This window comes from Poecilia reticulata, linkage group LG15 (genome assembly GCF_000633615.1).
Source record: "Poecilia reticulata strain Guanapo linkage group LG15, Guppy_female_1.0+MT, whole genome shotgun sequence".
Classification (NCBI taxonomy): Eukaryota; Metazoa; Chordata; class Actinopteri; order Cyprinodontiformes; family Poeciliidae; genus Poecilia; species Poecilia reticulata.
In genome coordinates this window covers 26765106-26785407 of record NC_024345.1, presented here as the reverse complement: position 1 = coordinate 26785407, position 20302 = coordinate 26765106, and the positions used below count along the sequence as shown (strand labels likewise).

The 20302-nt window shown below is 40.4% G+C and overlaps 1 protein-coding gene across 3 annotated transcripts in view; it reads right to left on the bottom strand.

Moving 5' to 3' along the window:
- The window catches only part of fgfr2 (fibroblast growth factor receptor 2), a 34357-nt gene extending 16829 nt beyond the window's left edge, over positions 1-17528 (bottom strand). The window contains exons 1-8 of one of the 3 annotated variants that reach the window (XM_008430326.1): positions 17442-17528; positions 16936-17071; positions 14611-14868; positions 10476-10645; positions 8282-8405; positions 4867-5057; positions 4295-4433; positions 410-609 (exon numbers count right to left, since the gene is read on the bottom strand). In XM_008430326.1, the coding sequence (XP_008428548.1) occupies positions 410-609; positions 4295-4433; positions 4867-5057; positions 8282-8405; positions 10476-10645; positions 14611-14868; positions 16936-17050 (1197 nt within the window). In that variant the 5' untranslated portion in view covers positions 17051-17071; positions 17442-17528. Of the gene's footprint in view, positions 1-409; positions 610-3603; positions 3749-4294; positions 4434-4866; positions 5058-8281; positions 8406-10475; positions 10646-14610; positions 14869-16935; positions 17072-17441 lie in introns of all 3 variants that reach the window. The other 2 variants (XM_008430327.1, XM_008430325.1) reach the window with 2 other exon arrangements.
- Positions 17529-20302: the final 2774 nt, after the last annotated feature.

The window sequence follows — 20302 nt, the reverse complement described above, 5'->3', positions numbered from 1 at the left end:
CCAATCTCAATTATTGCCAAAACATGCACATTTTCTACAAAACAATTTTATTGATTTAATGAAATATATTATATGTTAGGTTTACATCAGCTGAAAGACAAAAATAACCTATATTAATAGAAAAAAACTGTGTGTAATGAATGTATGAAGTACAAAACTTTAACTTTATCAAGATGTTCGAATTTATTAAGATGCACCTGTGCAGTCAGTTGAGTTATCATCAATGCAAACTTTTTGTATTTGTTGATTCTAAAAAGATGCATTTGGTCAAAAATAATAGTAATTCAGGTTAAGTATATTCCCAAAGCCATCCATGAAATAATTAGCTGTGTTTCCTTGCCAAATGTCAGTTTTGTGTGTTGGCTCCTCTAGATGTGTTAGATGCCTTTAGAACTCTTTATCTACTTTCTGTTACCTGGCGGCGCAGAGGGATCTGTTTGGTCAGCTTGTGGACCGCCGGTGGGCTGCCAAAGTCAGGCTTCTTTGCTGTGTTCCTCATGCGGCAAACCACCACAATGCCCACCATGCAGGCAATGAGGAACATGCCTGCGCAATATATTCCGATCTCCAAGTAGTACGAGGTGATGGGTCCTGGAGATTTCTCTGGGGCTGAGAGAGATGAAGGAGCAACGGTCAGGCAGAGGTTAGAGCAGGCGTTTTCCAGACACGGAGGTAAACACGGACACAGACACAGACACTACGAAGATGACTCATGAGTAAATGTAATCACCATCGACGGGCGACTAAACAAATCGCTTTGTAGCACCATCACAACTCCCCTTTCGGCCAACGGTTATTAGCTTTTGTGGGGTCTCGCAGGCCTTCGGTGGCTTTGACAGTGACACCAGATTTGAAATCATGACTCAGACTGAACGAGTGGGCCAGCGTGTGCCTGCACTCTGCGTCAATCTTTGAGACACGCGAGCGCAAGCACAAAAACACACCCGCAGTCGTCTGAACAATACGTGCTTCACTTCTATTGTGGCTTGTATGACCCGAACTTCCTGTTTAGTAAAAGGGCCGAGCGTGTGTAAAAGAGACCGTTTCATCCCTGCAGACCACAAACAAGATTCCTTTGCAACGCAGCAACCAAACAGGCCACAAGCCAAGTAGAGCTGAAGGTGGTGTACGAGAAAACTTTTTTCTTCTTAAACTACATCAATGGCAGTGATTATTAATAGGTAATACATAGATATTACGGCTGAAGCGATTTATTTGATTAAGTATACAGGCTCAATACACATTTTGCAATTAAGAAATAATGTAATGTATTCTACCCAGAATTTGTAAAGTGTCATAGTTACAGCTTCATCCAGTGTATATTCTGTGTAGGAAAATCTCCTATTAAGCATCTTTTGCTGTTCTAATATTAATCAGAGAATCCAAATAATATCAGCAGATTAGTCCTGTACACTGTAAGAAGTATTTTTTTTAGCTGCAGATGCATCTACAATTTACTAAGGAATGCTGCGTCATTGCATTTCACGTAACAAAATGTTTATTTTTGTATTTAAAAAAAATTAATTGGCATGCTTATTTACATCTATTAATGTAATTCAAATGTTGCATAAAGAGGCTTAAGTTATTAAATACCAAACCTGCAGAATGTGCCAAAACAATTTTCAAAGCCATTTTCATTGCTTGAATAACATTGTTTCTATATGTTTCCATTATAAAGAGTAGGTAAAATAAGATGCTCTTAACAACATCAAACAAAAATAGGTGCAATATGTTGGCAATTAATCACACACGAGTCATCCACTGTGTCGAAGCAGAGAGGTTTGGCTCTGATAATCGAGAAAGTCAAGCCAACATGAAATGAGCGTTGAGCTTTACCTTTCCACCATTGTTTCAAGAAACGTCAAGTATCAGAGCCAGAGAAAAAGGAATAATGCACAATTTAAAGATATCAAGAAAGATGTGTACAGTCTGTATTAGCATGCAGAATCAGAACCAACGAGAAGTAGTGACTGGGTTTCTAAAAGGACTAACAGGAGCGAGAAGACAAATCCTCATCTCCTTTGGAATTGCGACACTTAAGTTGCTATGGGAGCTCTAGTTTGTTTTGGAGTTACAATAAGTCTTCTTCAAACTACACTATTATCTCATCTGGGTTTTCAACAGCTTGCTAACCCACAAAATATCATAAATTATATGCTCCCCACTTATGTATTGAACTGATCAAAGGAAGAGACCAAGGAGAGGATTAGCCTTGCACGACAGCAATTGAAAGTGACTTAAAGTGCACATATCAACATTTTTTATGACAAAAACCAGTAATAAAATGTTCTTTTGTGTCCATTCAAAGTGTAAAATGTCTGTTGATGTTACACAGATCTTATAAAAAATGCATAAGCACTCTTTCCAAATGATAGTCTGGAGCAATTAGCAATAATTAGTTTCAGCTGCAGCTGTTTTTTTTTTTTTTTAGGTCTGAGCCAAATGAAGGAGAAAGCATTTGGCTGCAGCAGACATTTCATTGTATATTAGTATTCTAACTTCATTTTCATCCATCACATATGTAGCATATTATTAGCTTTGGGTCACGTTTTAGAGCCAAAAAATAGGAGAAACTACTTATGACGGGTAACAGTTTGATACCGTAGAGTAACAATGATGATTTGACAGCTAAATCGGCTAAAAGTCTCAGCGGTAAAAAAAAAAAGGGCCAATTATTAACAAAATCTCTGCATGACTTGTGAATAAAGCAAGCGAATGTGGTGTGTTGATGTGAAGAATTGCAGAGTAGATTTACGATGCTGGTCAGAACTGGAGCCTAGATAAGGCATAATCTCAGTGCTGTCATTTTTTTTTTTTGTTTAAAGTTCAAGTCATTCCCCACTGACCGGGATCACAAGGTGCTTTTAAAACTTTCTGTATGGTGCTGATTCAATAGGTCTCAAAGGTTCTCCCTTTAGAAAACATTCCTCCACTAAATAAACTGTACTGTAAATCTTTACTTTGCTTCAAATCCAGCTGAAGCTGTCCGTCACTACTTGTCTTTGATGGATATTGAGTTGCTTTTAATAACAACATTATTGATAGCCCGGGTAGATTTAGATTAAAAATTATGTTAGAGACAGACACATCCCAAAATGCATCAAAACAGAGAATGAATCCAGAAATAACATAATTTATGTGTTTTTTCTTTTTTATAAAAAATGCATGTAGAAAATTATTAATGTCCTTCTAAATAATTAATGGAAAAACATTTCAGAGAAGCCCTTATTAGTTGTTGTTTTGAGATTTGACAACTTGAGGTTTGATTCAAGTCAGGACTCCAAAACATTAATATTACATCCAGCCAGAAGAAACCTTAAAAAATGTGGTGTGATTAATTTGGGCTTAACTGTAGAAATTGATGTCTGAGTTCAGCGTCCTAAAAGTAACTTTTTTTACTCTCTCACAACTTTTAGCTACATTTGCTGGTGCCTTGTGTTATTTTTATTTTTTTTTTACAGACATTTAACATCTTAAATTAATATCAGCATCATGAGCGTTAAGCCTGAACACAACTGAAAATGTTTTAAAATAAAACTGATGATATGTGCCCTTCAAAACGGAAAAAACAACCAAGGGACAAAAGCAAGTGAATGTATATACCTGGAAGCACCGTCAAAGTAGCAGTTTGATAGGAGATCCCAATTGAATTACCCGCCAAGCATGTATACTCCCCAGCATCTTCAAAAGTTACATTTGGCAAGTAGAGAACCTCTATCTCCTTATCTGTGGTGTTAACACCTGCGGTCTGGGGGAAGAGAAGAGGAGGAAGAGGAAATAGAGAAACAACAGAAACAGAGAAGAGAAAAAAAAAATATGAGACCCACAACACCAAGAAAGAAGTTAGAAGAACCGGATAGTGTCCACCGTTAAGATCCTGTGTAGAACTGACAGGTAGAAGATAGATCCCAGTATCCCACCAAAACACGTGAAAACAAAACAAACACACCTGAAACAAACCCAAAAGGTACCCATCACCCACAGAACCTGCTAAAACCCACACGCATGCATAAACACAGAGATCATGGAGAGCACTGTGACACCATACGCTTTCTGGTGAAAAGCTGTGAGGTGAGTTACAAAAAAAAAAGAGATCAACATCTGGTTATTCTGGTCAGAACAGTGCTTCCATGGCGACACCAATCCAAAAGTCGGTGGCAGCTGAAGGAAAAGGGGGTAACATTTGGGAGAGGGAACGTCCTTGAGACCATCAACAGCACCACCACAGAACAGCAGGGAAACCCACACCGGTAGAGGGGAGTTGAGGTGGTCTTGGGTGGGGGTGGAGGGTTACCTGGAATGACAGTCAGCCAGCACGACTGGGTGACTTCCCCTATATAATTGGAGACTTTACAGATATATTCCCCAGCATCTTCCTCTGTGACATTGATGAGGATGAGAGACTCCATGTCTGTGCTGTTAATGCCTGAGCGCTGCAAGCCATCAAACAAAATGAGCAGAAAAAAAATCAGGCACATGACAACATCACCACTGCAGCTGCTACACACAGACCTGCGGGAATCGTCTCCAAAATCCAGCCAGGAACTACAAAAATGACCCATTAAGTTGGAATAAATTAAAAAATAATTGTGATTTAGTCTTGACAAACAAAGAATATATTTTCTCAAAGTTTTATGGATGCGATGTTCCTCGCAAACATCACAGCGAAAGGCAGACCACATTTAAAGGAAAAATGTCACAAAGAAAACAATTATTTAAACTTAAAAGGCAAAAGTGTACATAAAGTTAGGGGGAGGGATGTAATGAGTTTCTTATTTGACTTCTTGTAAAATACTGTACATTACAAAGCAAGAGAGGGGGACAAAAGTGTGGTTATGATATAAAAATGGGTACAAAAGGATCTACCTTTAGCACTTTGACGTAGGGGTTTCCGTCAGGCCTGTACCGACTGCCGTTTACGCTGACGTGTTTCAGCCACTGGATGTGAGGCTGGGCGTCGCTGTAGACCTTACACTGGAATTGGGCGTCCTCGCCGACGTGTACCGTGGTGTTGGCAGGCTGTCCAGCCTGGAGGATAGGCCTGTGTGGTGACCGTTCTGTTGAAGAAGATAAACAACGTAACTTTTCTACGCTCATTCACCAGACAACAAGAAGGCAGTAGAATAATGCTTCTCCTGGAGTTGCTCTGTTACGTCGGTTCTGATTTGTTCTCGTAGGCTCAGACAGCTATTATGATGCGTAACCGTGTCAGCAAGGTATTGTTTTTAGCAGTAGAAGCTGCTATTTAGCATTGCAAAATCAAATGAGATGGATTAGCAGTGCTTCCTAACAACTGGTTATGTCATGCAGTACATCTTGGTGAGAAACATCGTCTCTGCTGCCCAGAATTTGAGCTGTCAGCATTTCATTACAGTCTTTCCCACAGTATCGCCATTCAGAAAGACTCTTTAAAGATACTTGGATTATATGAGTTATGACAACATTTAATTTTTGTTTGGAATAAAGTATTTTTGAATTAAAAATGATTGTTCTTTCACTGAGCTTGAGTGATACTTGAGAATCATGACGTTTTATGGTCAATAAATGGTCTACATGCATGTTTTGGAGAGTTTAGCACCATCTGCATTCTTCTATAAACTAATATTTAGCTTGTGAACCCCAACAGAGGGAGACCTGGTGAACAATACCCCCTTTCAAACACCATCCAGCTTTTACAGCTACCCTGAAGAGTCTCCACAGCTCCCATACTGTGACATGACTCACAAGCCCAGCAGAGCCTTTCCGAAACAAAACCTTAAGGTAGGTGCAGTGGATTTATTTGTACGTGTATGCTTATGAGTTTTGGAGTTAGACATCAACCAATGTCAGGGGTGGAGATTCTACGTTTAATGCAAAGAAGAAAACTGTCACAAACTACCATCTAAATTCCAGGATGTAAAGACTTCAAAAGTCAGTTCTTTTGCTGACTTTTCTGAAATCTGTCAGATCTGATGACTACCTCCCCTTCTTCCTCTCTCCTAAACCAAATCTCCTTCTTTCTGTGAATTCTCAGGGTTTGCCTTGTTTATTGTCTATCTTTCTTTGCCCTGATTTTCTGGCCCTCTTTACACACTCCAACCTTTCACGCTTCCAGAGAGTGGAGACATCAAGGGCTCTCTGTAAAATCTAACAACAAAATGAATTAGATTCTGAAGTGCTATAAGTAAAACAGTAAACGCCTGTTTTAGGCGTCCGCAACATTAAACATTTTCCACATTTTGACTGATTTTTCTTTTTCAGATTTTCTCTTGATGTTCTTTGTGATTTCATATGATCAACAATCACAAAAAAACAATCTTTCTGTTGCAAAGCGGCAGAAAGATAAATGATTCTGAATTTATTTACAGTAAATATAAATATATCCTGACCAATAACTAGTTCCTAAAACTAATCTTGTGTTTTGTGGAGTAGCCTGGCAGCATTCCCTGCTGACCAGTGAAGGACTCTGAACTCTGAGTAACCTGGCAGCTCGGCTCAAAAGGGTCCGGGGAGGACAGAGACCCAGGAAAATCTCAGTGTGGCACAGGATGGCATGTGGCTGCCCCCACAGTGATGAATAGCTGCGATATGCCATGTGCGTCAGCTTGTAGCTGCCCGACTGCAACCCTTAGTCCAAACCGGTAAAGTCTGGGTGTTTTTGTTTCTAAAAGCTGATCCTACAGCTCATTTGAGCTACAAAAACTCTGATTAAAAAAAAGGCTTTATTTGTCTCCATTTTGCCTCGTCCCCCCCCCCCACCAGTCTAATGGTGAGAAATGAAGCCAGAGGTTACAGGCATGGAAGAAGTTTACTGTTCTGCAGTAAAACCAAACAAAAAACAATATGCAGTTAGAAGGAGAGCTTCATCCAGCTCCAGAGAGAGGAAGAGTATGGGGCCTCAGTTGGGGAGCATGTGTGAACATGCGTTGGCTGTAACCTGTTTCCGTGATGTGCCTATACATTCACATTGTGCAAACACCCTCCGGTATTCAATTCCAGCCTAACGTGGTGAAAATAATGCTGCTAATTACAATCTATGGAACGGTAATAACTAATGGTAGTATGAAAAAACATCAGAAATAACTTCACATATTTAAACAGACTGCAGTTGCTTGGACTGCTCCACTCTGTTCTGGTAATCTGTGGTTCACTGACCAGGCTTTAAAAAATAACTGCATCATATAAATTTTAACAAGTACTGATGGCTCACAAAGGGGTGAGTGGCAGGCCCAAAATAGATGAGGTTCATGTCGAATTAAGCAAGCAATGTTGGTGTCGGAAAACGTATCTACTACTGTTATCCCACTCCCCCTGTTGTTCCTGCCATTTATTGATTCTGCAAATGGAGTAAAAAACACTTCTTCTTGCATGCCAAAGGTCAGCAAAGAGGGGTTGGACAGAGATGAGGCTGAGCTCATCATGTCACCTGAGTCTGCTTTAAAGAGTCAGTTCATTTCAGTTCATCCACTTCCGGCTGAATAAATGCAGCAACACCGTTCCACTGAGAAAACAGCATCACACCTAACAACAGCTCCTTTCAGAGGCGGAGAGATTTAATACTTGAGGTTTTATTCCCCAAACTTCCATTGATATGAAATTTGTCTGCCACAAGAGAAGAAATAAAGGGAAATATTTTCACAAAACTTCATGTCAAAATATCCAAACTATATGTCAGAGGTCATTTAAAACTAATTTCTTTAGAACATTTGTCTAACATTTTTGTCAGGTTAAAAATAACCATGGGCCACAATAATTTTAAAGTGAAAATAATACGAAATCAAAATGAAAGAAAAACATGTTGTCAGTACTTATGACTGTCAAGTTGAACATACTCATACTCAAAAATGTAATATTTCTTGTTTTTAATTAATTTGCTGGATTTTTGTGATCCTAAATATTATGAAAAAAATAAAATAAAGGACAAGTGTGACATTTTCCAATGTAAGTAAATACTCATTCATCTGAGAATCTGGCTTTAAAAAAATGTTGGTGTCTATTTGTATCAGTCGCTTTTCCTGGCAGTTGGGGGCCACAATAAACCAATCAAAGGATTTCAAGCAACCCTTTGACATCCCTGGTTTAAAAAATATATTCCAATATAAAATAATGAAAGCTGCACTAAACCTGATGACATATTCATCTTTGCTCTCTGCACTCTTGGCAGCAGAAAGCACAGGTGTGCTGTGTATCCACCGCACACCTGTCCAATTAAACAGCATGCTCACACACATTACCCTCACTTACTGTGGGAAGTTTTTCCCTACCTGTTCTCTACTTCTCTAACCTCAACAGGACTACTGACCCACTACATCCAGAGTGTAGGTGTGGTTGATGGATCCAAATCGGTTCTCCACCAAGCAGGTGTAGTTTCCCTTGTCCGATGGAACCACGCTCTCCATGATCAGGGTCCAGTGCTGGAGGCGCACCTGTCGCCAAGATACAGAATCATTGATGTGAGATTAGCAGACATGAAGGAACTAGCAGTGAAAGAAAAGAACAAGAAAAAAGAGATGTTGCTGTCTGCTAGCTGAACTAGCATAAGTCATTTTGCAGGTTGTACACCTGAGTATAAACTAAGATGGTATTTGTTTAAAAATGTTTGAGAAATGTCTTTTATTGTATGTGGAACCATCTTCATCGTCTGAGCTGTTTCAAGCATGCAGTTGATCAAAATTATTTGCAAATGTAGTTTCTAGTGTGCATGGAAACCACAGGTGTAAGCAAACAATGAGGTTTCCATCCATACACTAAAGAGAGACACTGTAGCTATTGCGTGTACAGGCCTACATTTCACACAATGGCGAGGTAAGGCCACGGGGCTGGGCTCAGGTGCAGCTTTTGTCAAACATTTATTGACAAAAAGAGAGGAATGAAATGCCCGCGGTGTAACTGACAGCAGGCCTGAATCATTTCTGGTGCTGATTTTTGTCTTAGTTGTAACGAGGGACTGAAAGTCGAAGGGGAAGAGACTTCAGGAGCAACCCAAACATTATCTGGGTCTAACTTTTCCTGGCAGGAAGACCCGTTCAGCATCACTGGTCATTTTGCTCAACCCAGGGGAAGTAATCTGCACAAAATAACAGCCACATATATAATCACCACCAGAAAATATGTATAAAACATCTTCATCTAAATTCATATTCTATTGCAAAAACCATAATGGAAATTTGTTTTTTGCATTCATTCGAGGGCATAATCCTAATTCTTTAAAATAGATGTGACCACAGCTATGTTTCATATTGATTAAATCACATGTAGGAAGTAGTTTGAATAAGTTACTCTCTTTGACTTAAGTTGTTAACCAGAAGAACCAAGAGTTATATAGGATAACCTTTATTGCCATCAGAAACATAAGAAAGATGTTCAGCTTGATAAAAATCTTCACTCTTGTAGTAAAAGCTCATATGTTAGATTGGAAAAAAGTCAAAAGAAACTTTAAAAGTAAAGCAAACTTGACCACTTTTTTATATTTCAAACACGTATTCATTCAGTAAACGGACACTTTATTATCTCTGGTAAATCACTCCCCATCATGTGGATGTGAAATGTGCAAAGTCTGTACATTTTAGCTTAATGTAATCAAATACATCATGTACAAGGGCTGCACCAATATCAATATCGCAAATGTCTTGAGTGCAAAATAGTTTACATGTCAATGTAACATTTAGCCTGTTGGACAGAATCTCAGCAGCAGATCCTCACACAACGCACTTACACAAACTGCTAAAAGTAAGAGAGTGACGGAAACACAGATAAAAAGGAAAACAGAAAATGGCCATATATTGAAACAGATATTGTCTTAGCAAAATTTACCAATATCAGTGCCATCGCTCATTTTCTAATCTCATGCCATCCAACCATGTGCATTCCACCAGCTATCACTAATTCAGTTAGCAACTTAGATTTGTGCAAGTTCATGTAAAACTGGTTGCTGTGAAATAGCTCTGACCCAACAGTGTTGCCATAAAATCTCAGCTACAGTACAGAGTTACAACCAGCGGATAAAATGTAAAGCAACTTTTATTTTTCCTATAAAGCACTGGGATTGTACACTTATGAGTATTTAAATAGATTGTTGATGTTATGCGAAGCTTATAATTGAATTCTTTAAGTCTCTGATGAGAACAATAATGCTAATTGTTGTCACTGGTAATGGGATTACAATTAGCAGTCTTTAGTATTAGCGCTAACATTGCAGTAATGATGAACTGCAATGTCTGGTTGTGCATGCATACAGATTTATTCTGTTGATTTTGTTCTTTCTTTGAGACCCTGCTGTGTCAGTGTTGTTATGTCAGAAAAGCAAGTTTTTTTTTTTTACTTTTATATAAATACAGTTAATCTGAGGGTTAAATTCATTAAAGCTATTAGGAATTCGCATTTCAAATAATTAATTACTCCTTCAAAAGTATTACAGAATGGAAGGCAAAAAGGGGGAAAAGGGAAGCTGAGATTATATTAGTATTAGCAGTTTGGTGGATTAGTGTTTCCCCTACTTTATATCCTCCCATGCGGTCCTCTTGGCGGAAAGGCCTGCCGTTTTTCAGCCAACGCAGCATTGGCTGGGGGTCTCCTCCTGCAGCACAGCGGAACTTCACTGTGTTGGCAGCTGGCACTGCATGCAACTTCTTCTCCATCTTCGCTGATGAAGTCCAGTATGGCGCGCCTGCAACCAGATAACAAGGCCACATTCAGTCATTTCCTGACAGCGTCGACTGTATCAACAGCTTGACTTCAGAGGAAAATGGACTGGCTTAGTCCAGAGGCATGAAGGAGCGTGTCTGCAGAAGAATCCAACCTGAACCATTCTTAAAGAGGCCCCCCGTTTTTTTTTTTCTTGGCAACACTATCCAAACTGCCGTCTGCACAAAATGACCTGAAGCTCTGAACTTCCACGACTAAACAAAAACACACTTTTCCTGTGGGCTCTGCAGGGAGCAACAGAAACCAAAAAAAGATCAGCTCTGAGGGGCTGGGCGTTGCTAGAAGGGTAATCGGACCATCACATTCAATTTTTATCTCACTCCACTTAACAGTTTTTTTCCTCCTCCTACTTCCTCCAATTACCATAGCTACCCTGTAAATCACTCGGCTATATACGGACGAAATAGCTGGAGAAACTTATCACGCCTGAAAAATCATTATGTCCAGTCACAAGGGAAGGTTTCTAAAGCTTTTTAATAATGAAATGCAGCCCCACCATTGCACATATCGATATCTACTGTCTTTCTTGTGTTTTGTGCTCATTTACTCCCAACGTCTGTCTCTTAGTCAGCTGGATTTGCTTTCCCTCTTTCCCTCTGCACCTGGGACTGTGATTGTCTAAGCAGATGGGACTAAAGGCTGGAAAGAGACACTCAAACAAACAACAACCCCAAACGGTCCTCCACACCACCACTTCCTCTTCTTCTGGCCGGAGTCCAAGCGACAGACGGAATACCCACAGATTACACCATGACTCATCAAAGCAGCAATGCCCCAGGAGAATATTTGCTCCAAGATTTACTCCTGGATGTCCAATCTGTGTACAGATCAACCGGACATGTCCAGCATAGTTGGACAGCTGTGTCAGAACTGCATTCCCTTCCTCAATGGATTAAACTACTTTTTGCCCATCCTGCTAAATCTTTGTCTCTGAGTTCCTTCACCTTAATATGCTAACTCCATCCACAAACAGAGAGACAGATTTGGAGGACTGAAGGTTGCTTTCTCTCCACAAAGCAACCTTTGACCTACAACTGATGCCCCAGACGGTACATCAGGTCTCGACTAGGTGAAGGCTGCCGCTTCCCATGCTCTCTGTCCAAAGGGGCAGGACCTCCAGGCCTCTATATAGATGAAGCCAAACTGCCTTGCTGAGCCGACTGCTGTGGCCCCTCATCGGCCCCTAAGCTGTGTGCATCCGGACTCCTGCTCACGCACGGCTGTTTGTCCTCAGCTGGCCTCGGGTAAGCTGAGGTTATCTAACTCCGGCGCTGAGTCAAGATTTTTTTTTTCCTCAAAGTTCCTACAGACTTATTACCGTTCACTTGCTCTTCCTATAACATAGATACAAGCTCCACTTGCACTGACAGCGCAAGTCAGCAAGACAAAGATGAAATAGTTTCGATCTGACTGAGCTTGAGCCATTCCGCAAAGAAGAACGGGCAAAACTGTCATGCCTTCCCTATTTATTTAGAGGTATCCGAGCAGATACCCCATTCCCACTTTACAACTGCAAACATAAATGTGCTTTGTAAAACTTGTATAATATATTTTAAAATACAAACAAAAACATTTGTTTTACTAAATATTTTTTTCCACCTCACAATGAGGTGCTGCTTTGTCTTTATTTATTACGGAAAGTTCCAATAAAACACATTGATGTTTGTGGTTGTAAAGTGGTGAAATGTGGAAAAAATGTATTAGTGTAAATACTTTTGCAAGACACATTTACACCAAAAACTAAAGAGAAAAAAGGATAAAATGAAATTGGAACAATGTGGAAGAGAAAACAGAAAGCAGAGCCTCCACATTCCCTTCCCTCTCCCAGCACTCTGGACACGCTTCCACCTCTCCTCCATTGCTCGTCATAGACACTCTGGTACTGTGTTTCACCTATTTTTAAGCAACTCCAAGGTGTTTGCGATGCTTTTTCAGCTCAATATGAGAGTTCCACAAGTAAAGTCATGGATATAAAGCTACCCCCTACTTCTTTAACTCTCACTCCCCCCTTACTTCCACGCTCCTCCTTGCTACAGTCCTGGCTGTTCGGCCAAGTCTCAACGCCGTGCTCACAGAATTGTTGGTGCTGATCCAACACCGCTCTCTCACCCCCTTCTTCCTCTCCTTCCCGCACTCTTTTAATAATATTCTCGGTTTTGAATTTTCTGAAACACACACGGCGAGAAATTGCAACTGTACTGCCAGAACAGCTTGTTCTTTGTTTCCAGACAGCTTACTATGACCATAGTGGTGGAACTTTTCCCTCTCCCTCCATTTTTTCCTGTCTTTCCCTCCTTATTTAATGCATTTCAGGCAATTACAGTCAGCCCAAAAGTGGAGGAGGAGAACTCATGGCGAGACGCGATGCGTGTGGAGAATTTTAACAAGATGTGGAAGCCCTCATCGTTACTTCAGCCTCTCTTTGTGAGTGTGTAAGCAAAAGCAGACGTGTGTAAGCTGCTGCTATACAAACGTGGGTAAAACTTTCTCTTTCTCACACACACACCAGCACACATTGGGTCCAGGTGGGTAACTGGGTCCAGATGGCCAGCTTTCATAATGGATGAGCACAGCTGACTGATTTGGCTGGCTTGCTGGTTGGCTCCTTGAGGCCTCACTACCTGGGAGACACTAGCTGAAGGAATCTCAGGAATTCCTGTATTCCCTCGAGCATCTAGCCTGGAAAACACACACACACATGCACTCCCCACGATCTAACTGTATAAGTCCAGACAGGAACATGCAGAGAAATGGGTAAAGCCGGCTTTTGTTGTTGCTAACAGCTGCCTCCACCCAAACCCCAAAGACAAAACTTTTTTTTTTTTCTTTCTGCTGTTTCTTAGTGACATTTTTGACAGCCTGGTCTGTTGTAAAAGAAAAACGCAGCAAACTTTGATAAATAATGTGCTTTTCTGAGTTTGGCTGATTTGTTTATAAGTAATCCATGATGAAAGAGTCTTTGGAGAATAAATACAAAGTGAAGCATAGGATAATATTTCTTGTCAAAATGGGAAAGACAAGAGAGCATACCTTTCAACAGAGGCAGATGAGTGTTGATCTACATGAAACTGGATTAACCAGGATTATTACTTGCCTGTGATGATTGAAGATTATTTTCCTGCTATGCAAAGTCAGCAGGGTCGTTGGGAGTATGTGAAAGTACCAGAAATGCCCGTTGGTAAGCATGGTGGAGGGTCTGTCATTCTGTGGGCCTGTATCTTTTCTAAACTGGCAAATTGTTAGATTGCGTGGCATCCTTAGCTCATTAGAATAACAGAAATATCAGTACACTATACTAGAAATCCATGACATCGTATGTCTGAGGAATACAGATAAAATATAAATTATTCATACCTCTTACTATTTTAGTCAGGAAACTGGCTGGGGGACTGTGAAAAAGTAATATTGCTTCCAGTCAGATTTTTTTTTTGCAGAGGTATGAATAATTTTATTATCATCCCCACTCAGATAGAGGTAAAGTAAGACATTATAATACAGCAAAAATAAAAATTAATTTATTTAGGGCTGCATCGTCTGTCTAGGATTGTAATCTGCAGGTAAGAGATGAGACTCATTCAAACTCACATTCATTTATCACTTACTAATTTAACTGCAGGCTATCCACCCTGTGTCCTCCAATCACTCTGTAATGAGGCATGACTTACCATAGTTACCATTCTGCTTTGACTTAACGTAAACACGCCCGAGACCAAACATTCAGAGGCTTATAGAGTTAGTATGTTTAATAAGAACAACAAACACCCTCAGCAGATTCTGTCAGAGCCAAAAAACGTCAGCCTTCTCACCCAAAGAGGAAAAAAAACAGTTCTATGGCCATTTTATGAGCTTAACCTCCTACTATCCACCCATCCACCTCCAAACCGTCACTCCTGCTCTGCTCTGACCTGTCAAGTCCCTCTGACTCACCTGTGATGTTGACTATGAAGCAGACGGTTTCTTTGCCCTCGCTGGTGCAGGCGTACAAGCCCGAGTCCTTGGGCTTGACATCACGGATCTGCAGCACCTCCTGTTCTACCAGCGTGCGGTTGTTGGTGCCCAGAGAGTCGCCATCTTTGGTCCAAGTGATGGTTCCCGTCACCGGCAGTGGACACCTGACTTTCAGCACCTCGCCTGGGTGCACTGGGGACTCCAAGGGCTTAGAAATTTGGCATTTGTTTGATGGATCTGTGGAGCAAATGGGGAAAGAGAAGAGGAAGTTTGAAGTTGGGGAAGGAGAAAAAGGGGTGCACAAAAAGGAGAAGATATAAGCCATAGTTTAGGAAACGACTCCTCACACAGCTCTTACAGGGATTGACGTGAATCAACATTTGCAATAGGAAGGCCAGAATATAACGCCTAGTTCCCAGTGAAAAGATCCCATTGAAGCCCAGATCTGTTTTCAGTTCTTTGCTAGGATGAAGTCAAATAGAGGAGGAAGTTCATATTTTTCAACATAAAGTACAAACTGTAGAAAGTAGTCAGACCAGTCAAGTTGCAGTGAGCCACACAGGAGAGGACCCTAAACGATGTGAAACGATGTCCCTCMGTGAGCCACACAGGAGAGGACCCTAAACGATGTGAAACGATGTCCCTCCCACATTACAAGTGCTTCAAACTGAGGTTAGGACAGGTTGACAAGTAAAAGCAGAGACAGACATTAAAATATGACTCATGAGTCAATGTAATCACCATTGACAGGCGGACTAAACAGAACTCGTTTTGTGACATCATCGCAGCTCCCTTTTGTCTGACAGGGATATCAGTAATCCTGGTTTTGAAGAATTTAACAGGCCTTTAGTTGCTTCAACAGTGTCACCAGATTTTAAATCATGGCTCAAACTGAACAAGTGAGCCTCCATGTGTCTGCACTCTGTTTTAATGTCGGAGACACGCGAGCACAAGCACAAAAACACACCCACCGTCGTCAGAACAATACGCACTTAACTTCAGATTGCAAAACAAGAGATATCAGCCTTTACTTAGGCTGTGTATGATCTAAACTTCCCGCATAATAAAAAGGTTGAGTGTGTGTGTGAAAGAGACTGCTTTATCCCTGCAAATCGCAAACAAAATTCCTTTGTTAGCTCAGCCGACCAAGCAAGGATGATGCTTTCCAGAGGTTTATAATGTGTGCATAATCTCTTCAAAATGCTGGGGTTTTAATCAAAATGAGGCTGTGATGAATCATTTTAAGCATATAATGTGACATTTATTTTGCAACTTTAAACTAGCAGAGAATAAAATTTGTTATAAGAATAAAAAAACATGTAAAAAGTAAAGATGAATGTAATGACCTGGTTGCATAATTGTGCGTTATACTTATACTAATTATTTATTGAGGCATCTCAAAGAATCCATGATGCCATGAGATTTTTTTTTTCCCCTCACTGAACAAATGAGAAATGAATGAATTTCTCAATTTATCATGGTGGAATTATGCTACTGGAATATTACAATTCCCTTAATATAACTGGAATTACACTATAATATAGTATATATTCACCAACATATGAATAAGCCAGATATAAACACAAAAACCAGGACTGAACATTAAGAGTAGAGTTTCTAAAAGGAGCAAAAGTTGAGTGAAAACAAATCCTCATTTGGTTTAGGATTTGGGAAACCGTCAAGCTGCTCTGGGAGCTTTACTTCCGTCTGGAGTTGCAATAGGTCGTCTGCGAGCTGCAGCGTTATCTTCTCTGGGTTTTCCACAGCCTGCCAGCTCACATAATATTGCAGAATATATGGTCCCTGCTGGTGTCTAAGATGTTGAGCAAACTGTATCATTGGAGTAATCTAATGGATGAACTCACCAAAGGAAGAATCGCCTTGCACTAATGCTAATAAAATTCCCTTACATAAGAGAACATGATGTAGAGCAATCCCTTTTAAATCCCTCACTTGGATTTGCAGATCAGTTTGGTAGATCTTATAGCGACTGTTCTGTTGCTCAAACTCACTGGATTAATAACTCGATCTTGATTTTATGAACTCAAATTTGAGCTGTTATTGTTTTGGCTAGAGACTGTGTTATGAGGAGTTACCCAAGATTAGCATTAAAAATGTAGCATAATCAATCCTTGGAAACATTTGGGTGCATCCTCAGCAGTCTTGACTTACTTGCAATTCTTGTATAAATTAAACTACTTCCAATTAAATCAATTAAGGGTGAAAAGAAAGAAAAGTGCCAGTAAGTGATTTTATATACCTGGAAACACCTGAATTATCAAGCCTATTTTCTCAGTAGCTTACCTGGGATGACTTTCAGCCAGGCTGACTGGACGGCTTCCCCTTGATGATTGGAGACTTTACAGAGATACTCCCCAGCGTCTTCCTCTGTGACATTGGTGATGGTGAGAAACTCCATGTCTGTGGGAATGTTTGAGCTCTGCAATGCATCAAACAAAATGAGCATCAGGCGCAGGAGCACATAGCAACAAAAACAACAGCAGTACTCTACTACCCATTAAATGCTCTTTCACCTGTTCATGTGAAATGGTAGCTACAATACGACTTGGTTCTGACAGATAAAGTCTAGGATTTTTCTAAGACATATTTTCAATAACATAAAAGGTCAATTAAAGCATAACTAGAAGTACAAGAAACAAAAATTATGCCAACATCACGAGCAATTTAATGGAACTGTAGTAAGTTTCTTATCCGACTTTGAAAGTTCAACTACAACTAAAGAAATTCACAGGACAAGAGAGGAAAAATGTGTTCAGAATATAAAAAGCATAAGGTGGAAAGTGACCAACCTTTAACACTTTGATGTAGGGGGGTCCATCAGGCCCATAACGACTGCCGTTCCTGGGGACGAGTCTCAGCCACTGGAAGTGAGACTCGCCATAAACATAGACGTTGCACTGGAACTGGGCGTCCTCTCCAATGCGGACCGTGGTATTGGAAAGAAAGCCGGGCAGGAGACTTGGCCGGTGAGGTTGCCGACCTGTTGAAAGAGTGTACGAAGAATTTCACAATAGTTCAGTGGTTAAATAATTGGAGACCGATTATTATGGTTAATTACTAAAATATGTGTCGGTTTTGGAAAGTGCACCATCCTATGCATTGTTACACATGTAAATATTTAGTATCCACGTCAAACTGAGAGGAGACTTGGGGAACAATGCCCTGTTTCAGACCCCCTCCCAGCTTTTACAGCTACCCTGAGGAGTCCCCACAGCTCCCATGCTGTGACATGACTCATGAGCCCAGCAGAGCCTTTCCAAAACAAAACCTTAAAGTAGGTGCAGTGGATTTGTTTGTGCATGTGTGTTTATGAGTTTTGGAGTTAGTCATCATCAGCCAATGTCAACGGATGAGATTCTACGTTTAATAAAAAGAACAAAACTGGCACAAACTATCATTTAAATTCCAGGAAGTGGAGACTTCTACAGTCTTTCTTCTTCCGCTGCCTTTTCTGAAATCTGTCAAATCCTCTCTCCAGATCGCCCCCCTCCTTTCTGCACATTCCTAGGGTTTGCCTTGTTTATTGTCAGTCTTTATTTGCCCCCATTTTTCCAGCATTCTTTACCCTCTCAAACTTTTCCAACTTCAAGAAGGTGGAAACATCAAGCACTCGCTATAAAAATCTAACAACATTATTTACTAAGCGAAACCACAGGACCAGAAAGGCTTAGAACTATAACTTAGAAGTGTCAAGACTAATAGCGTGAACCAGAGTTGGTATTCAGTGCGTTTTAAAGGTATTATACCCTCTAACTTTTCCACAGCTTTTCCACAATTTCTTCATGACAAAGCAGTGCACACATTAGCTTTAAGGTGGAAGAAAAAAGTACACAAAATCAGCTAACAGTGCCCGCTCCATGCAAAACTTGGCCAATAATGTGATTCCATGTCTTATGTTTGGACATTCTGTAATTAAAACAAAAAAAATGACTTCAGAAGGAATGCATGTGCAGAATAACAGAAAAGAGCCTCATGACAACAGTAGATACTAACATCTACTGTGAAGTTCAAAGACAGAACCCACCCAATAACCCAGCAACTGATGGAGCAATCTGACGGCAGCAATCCCTGGTGACCAGTGAAGGACGTTGAACTCTGAGTGACCTGGCAGCTCGCCTCATGGGGAGGTCAGGTCGAGTAGAGACCCTTGAAATACTTAGTGCGGCACAGAGTAGGATGTGGCTACCCACACAGTGTTGAATAGCTGTGACGTGCCATGTGTAGCTGCCCAACTGTGCCCCTTTGTCCAGACTCCAGCTTAAACCAGTAAAGTCTGACTTAGTGCTTGTCACTTGGGCAACAAAAAAAAAACACGTTTTTTTTCCTCTCAATTTCAGCTCTTTTGTTCTCTCCATTTGCAACCTGAGCTAATGACAAAAAATTAGGAAAGAGCTTGTAAAGAGGCAGCAGTAACAACAGATCCAATCGTAGAAGAGGTTTATTATTCTGCAGTAAACTAGGATAAAAAAGCAAAATCCAGTTGGAAAGAGAGTTTTAGTCAAACTAAGAGAGAGGAAGAGCAAGGGGTCTCAGTTGGTGAGCATGTGTGAATTAGGCGTAATGTGTTTCTGCACATATGCCTAAACATTCACATTATGCAAAAAGTTTGAAGAAAATAATATCAGCACAATGTAGGCACTAATAAAAATAAATGGAAGTGTGCAACAAGATCAGGAACAACTCCAGTTGTGGATAAATCGTGAAGACGCTTGGATGACGAGTTGGACCACTGCAGCTTCATGTCTTTTCTAGTTATCATTGACCAGCCTTTAACAGAATGACTGCAGCAGATGAACCTTTATGCATACTGTTGGCTCACAAAGTGGTGAGCAGCAGGTCCAAAGGAGATCAGGCCTATGCCAAATTAGGAGAACAAAACTGGTGTGAGCAAACACACATTGATCTACTACTGTTATTCCAGTCTCCCTTGTAGTCTCTGCCGTCTATCGATTCTCCAGAGGCAAAAGCGCTCCTTTCTTTCTGAGTTTCAAAGGTCAGGGGAGAGGAATTGACTGAGCTGGGGTTGAACTCACCATCAGCAGTGTTGAGGTCATCAGCTAAAAGACTGACGACAAACGATCATCCTTGTCATGCCCGAGTTAGCTTAAAAGGATCATTTTGTAGCAGGGGTCCACTGCATTATAAAGTGTTTACATATATTTAGAAATGTTATAAATGTCCACTGTGGCTTCATGTATTAGAAATTACAACATCGGTGAAGCAGATTTTCATTCAAGGACAAAGTTTCATGATGTTAGCCAAACATCTATGACATACGTATCATTTACATAAAGCAGAAAACGGACAGTTTTCTTTCACTTAAATAATATAACAGTGCATTTGTTATTATTACTTATTACAGTAATAACAGTCTTTATTTATTCAGTGTTATTTTGATGGGTTATTAGCCTTCCTCCACTCTCACCAGCTCTTTGGTTTCTTAAGCTGTTTGCTGTAGTAAGCAGACAAAAGCCTTCAAAAATACTGAACTGATATTTAAAGTTTTAAAAAATATTGTTGTAATGTAACGTAATAAAAACATCTCAGCAGCAATCCCTGACCTTCACCTGCATCTACATCTACAGTACACATGTGCAACAATCAAACCATAAGCCTACACACACACACACACACACACACACACACACAC